The following is a 4,336-nucleotide window of genomic DNA, read 5'->3' as shown; positions in this document are numbered from 1 at the left end:
GCCTGACCGGCCTGTCCCGGGCTTGTTGCCCTCGCCAGCGGCATCCCGATGGCTCAGCCCCGTGTGACAGGTGCTGCTGCTCGGGCAGACACCCGACCCCGCGTCAGAATTTGGCTCCGCGTGACCGAGGAGCGACTTATAAATAGCAGGAGGAGGGGAGCTGCCGGCAGCCAAGAGCGGGTGAGAGGAGAGCGAAAGTGCCGTTGTCCCGATGGATTTCCAAGCCGGCATCTTGAGGGATGGCAGCCCCATGGAGAGCCTGGAGAAGCAGCTCATCTGCCCAATTTGCCTGGAGATGTTCAGCAAGCCGGTGGTGATCCTGCCCTGCCAGCACAACCTCTGCCGCAAGTGTGCCAACGACGTCTTCCAGGTGAGAGGGGGGCCCCGTGCCCATTTTCCTTCCCTGCCCGGGCTGGAGGTCGCCGGGCTGATCATGGTGCTGTGTGGATGCTCGTGGTGCTGCGGGGATGCTCACGGAACCTCCTGGTGTTCATCTCCCCCTCCCAGGCTGCCAACCCCTACTGGCAGAGCCGGGGCAGCGTGACTTCGGGGGGCAGGTTCCGGTGCCCATCGTGCCGCCATGAGGTGCTGCTGGACCGTCACGGCGTCTACGGGCTGCAGAGGAACCTGCTGGTCGAGAACATCATCGACATCTACAAGCAGGAGTGCTCCAGGTGGGCACAGGTGGCCGTGGCTGATCGACTGGGGACATGGGGACATGAGGACAATCGCTTGGGGACGTGGGGGCACGAGGACCTGGTGATACCCACCACCCAAGTCATGGCATCATTGTTGAGACTGTAGTAGACTGCAGCTCAGAAAGAAATTGGGGGACCTTTTTTGCTGGCTCAGTGGTCCCTGATCCAAATCTTCTTCCCCTGATCCAAATCTTCCTCCCTCAACTCAAATCTCTTCTTTGTCCAGAGCACTTTGGGCTTTTAGGTGGCTCAGGGGGGTGGTGGGTCCCTGGAGGGGTGGTGGCAGCAGGGCGGGTCCTGCCTCCCCCCTGCTCTGCTGCTGGTGGGAGATAAGAGGTGTGGGGGACAAATCCAGGCTCTGCTCATGACAGCGGGCACTGCTGGCTGATAAGGGACAGAGGGACAGTTTGGGGAGGGGGCCCACGCAGCTAAAGCATGGGGAGGATGGAGGGCTCACAGGTTCTTGAGGCAGAGCAGGGGCCTTGGCCAAATTCCCTGAACCACTGTAAATATTGTTTGAGAGCCATGGGGACGGGGACGATGGCACGTGGCAGGTGTCTGTGGCTGCTGGGGGGGGACATGGGGGGGCAGCCCCGTCTTTGCTTCACTGGGTTGACTCATCCCCATGTCCCCCCCTTTGCTGTAGGGGGATGATTCAGCTGCAGCCCCCAGCTGGCACCCCCTGGGGGTTTCTGGGCACCCCCACCCCAGTCACGCTTTGGGTGACAACAGTAAATCCCAGCAGCCCAAGGCTAAATTTAGGTGCTTGTGCATCGCTCCTGGAGCGTGGCCCTGGGGCCCACTGGTGCTGGTTGCTGCCCTGCCCAGTGCTGCACTGGTTTAAACTGGGGCTTACAGCAAGCCGGGCTTACAGAGGCACAGATGTTGTTGGATTCTGAAGGACCGAGTGTGGGGTTGTGCTGGGATCTGGCCACTTTCCTGAGGACCTGATTTTGGGATGGGGGTGTGCAGCAGCAGTGGGGATGTCACTGCAGTGGGGATGATACTGCAGTGGGGACAGCAGGGATGTCACCCTGGTGGGGATGTCACCCTGATGGGGATGTCAGCGTGGCTGTGCTCCTCTCCCCAGCAGACCACTGAAGAAGGGGGAGCACCCCATGTGCAAGGAGCACGAGGATGAGCGGATCAACATCTACTGCGTCACCTGCGAGGTCCCCACCTGCTCCATGTGCAAAGTCTTCGGTGCCCACAAGGACTGCGAGGTTGCCCCCCTGCAAAACGTCTTCCAGGGCCAGAAGGTGCCTGCAGGGAGGAACGGGGGGGGCTGCGGGGGACACAGCTGGTCCCGTAGCGATGTGCTGAGCTGGGGCAGTCACAAATAGCACTGGGGCCTGCTCATGGGGTATTAATAACCCCTGGGTGACTTCACCCAGGAGACAGTCTATATTTAGAGAGGCTGTGGCTTGTGGGGGGAGCAGAGCTGGGGCCGGGCAATGCCCAGCCTGTCCCCACGTCGGGATAGGAGACATCCCCATCCCTGCTGTGGTTCAAGCTGTTTCTCTCTATCCATCCCTGCCCAGACCGAGCTGAACAACTGCATCTCCATGCTGGTGGCGGGGAACGACCGGATCCAGACGATCATCTCCCAGCTGGAGGACTCGTGCCGGAGCACCGAGGTGAGGAAAGGGGGAAAAGGAGCCCTCTGAAACCGTTTGGGATGGCTGGGAGGGAGCTGGAGCCCACGGAGCAGGGAAGCCCCACGGGATGCTGGTGGTGCTGAAGGGGACACGGGTGTCATCCCTCGGTCCTTGTCCCTGCAGGAGAACAGCGAGGCGGCCAAGCGGGAGCTGTGCACTCGCTTCGACGCCCTGGCAGCACTGCTGGAGGAGAAGAAGTCAGAGCTGCTGCAGCGCATCACTGACGAGCAGGGCAACAAGACAGGCTTTGTCCAGGGCCTCATCTGCCAGTACAAGGAGCAGCTGGAGAAGTCAAGTCGGCTGGTGGAGACGGCCATCCAGGCCATGGAGGAGACCGGGGAGGCCACTTTCCTCATGGTGAGACCCCCAAACCCTCCCCGGTGGTATTTTCATGGGGTCCCACCAGCATGGGGACATCCCAGCAGCTGCCACACAGCTCTGCTCACCTCTCCTCTTGCTCCCCACAGAACGCCAAGCAGCTCATTAAAACGTAAGTTCCCCAGTTTGGGAAAATTTGGCCACCCACAGCCCCTGTCCCAGGATTCAGCCACGGGGCACCCAGGCGGTGAGCGTGGGGTGCCCTGACCCCCCACCCTGGCACCCCACGGTCCCCGAGCCTGGTGAAGGGACAGGGAGGGACACAGCTCTGCTCTCCCTGCCCAGGATTGTGGAGGCCTCCAAGGGTGGCAAGCTGGAGAAGATTGAGCACGGCTATGAGAACATGGACACCTTCTCAGTGACCCTGGACCACCTGGCCGAGGCAGTCCGCGCCTTGGACTTCAGCTCTGGTAATTCACCTCCCAACCCCTTGATGCCCCTTTGCCAACTCCCATCCCACCCAGTGGCACCCACCGACTTTCCTGGTGGCCCCATGGTGATGTTTGATCACCTCTTTTCAGCTGAGGAAGATGAGGAGTACTTTGATGGGGAGGAAGAAGAGGTGGAGGAGGACGTGGTGCCCGAGAGGACGGTGATGGGTAAGGAGCAGCACGGCTGAGCCCGCTTCCCCAGAACCCTCAAGCACCCTTGGGGGAGTTTTGGGGGCTTGGATCCCCCCTTGACCCCCCCATCCTGTCCCCCAGCAGCTCCCCAGTAGCCGCAGCGACGTTGCCAGCAGAGGAGAAACGCCGCGGGCGCAGGATGTCCGGCGACGGGACTCGGGGAGGGGGGGGACACGCCACAGGGGCCGGTGGCCTCGTGACCCCCCTGCTCCAGCACAGGACACTTTTCTATACGGGTGCAAACAGGAGAATTCCGCACGTTTTATATGTTCCTTGTTTTGTATATAATTGTCACGGATTTGAATTTTGTGTATTTTGTAAAGAAAACTGGTCTTTTGGGTGGTTTTTTTTTGCCTCCTCGCCTCTCGTCCTCGGCTTGCCAGACCCACAGTGGGCACTGGGGATGTGGGTGGGTTTGCCAGGCTGGTGGCATCACTGGTGTCCCTTCCAACACCCGGTGCCACAGAGGGATGTGTGCCAGTCCCACACTTAATTTTCAGCCTCATTAGCACCTCCAGCATCGCTGGCACCCTGCGCCTTGGCTGCCTGCCCGGGGATGTAACAGGTCAGCACCCGACAGAATTTATCTCCTGGCAATGGGATGCCTGAGGCGACTGCTTGCCTAGGCTTGGGGATGTGGTTCTGGGGCAAGGATGCTCTGGACTGTGCCAGTCCCTGAAACAGGGACAGTCTCAGCATCGAGCTGCTCACACAACTGCAAAAATATACCATAAATGCAAAAAGTATACCATAAAGGCAGAAAGTATCCCATAAATGCTTTTCTCCTCTGCCTGGCTGAGGGGAAACTGAGGCAACGCCAGCAGCAGTGCTCTGGGCTGTGCCGTAATTGCAATTAGCCCCAGGGCAACTAGTGCTGCACACCCAGGGTAATTAGTGCTGCTCTCCCAGGGCTGGGCAGGAGTGGCTGCTGGGGGGATGGGATCTGGTCCCAGGCTTATCTGTCACACGGCTGCTCCAC

The 4,336-nt window shown here is 60.3% G+C and overlaps 1 protein-coding gene across 1 annotated transcript; it reads left to right on the top strand.

Moving 5' to 3' along the window:
• Positions 1–190: 190 nt before the first annotated feature.
• On the top strand, positions 191–3,333 carry TRIM63 (tripartite motif containing 63, E3 ubiquitin protein ligase; the record flags this gene model as incomplete). The annotated part of the gene is made up of 8 exons (XM_008943152.1): positions 191–370; positions 508–674; positions 1,789–1,957; positions 2,240–2,335; positions 2,480–2,713; positions 2,824–2,846; positions 3,020–3,144; positions 3,256–3,333. Coding segments are annotated over exons 1-8 (1,051 nt in total), but the record flags the coding sequence as incomplete, so codon positions are not given.
• Positions 3,334–4,336: the final 1,003 nt, after the last annotated feature.

The sequence above is a fragment of the Merops nubicus genome, unplaced genomic scaffold (genome assembly GCF_000691845.1).
Source record: "Merops nubicus isolate BGI_N331 unplaced genomic scaffold, ASM69184v1 scaffold30926, whole genome shotgun sequence".
Taxonomy (NCBI): domain Eukaryota; kingdom Metazoa; phylum Chordata; class Aves; order Coraciiformes; family Meropidae; genus Merops; species Merops nubicus.
The sequence above is the reverse complement of the archived record's forward strand: the minus strand, read 5'-3'. Positions and strand labels throughout refer to the sequence as shown.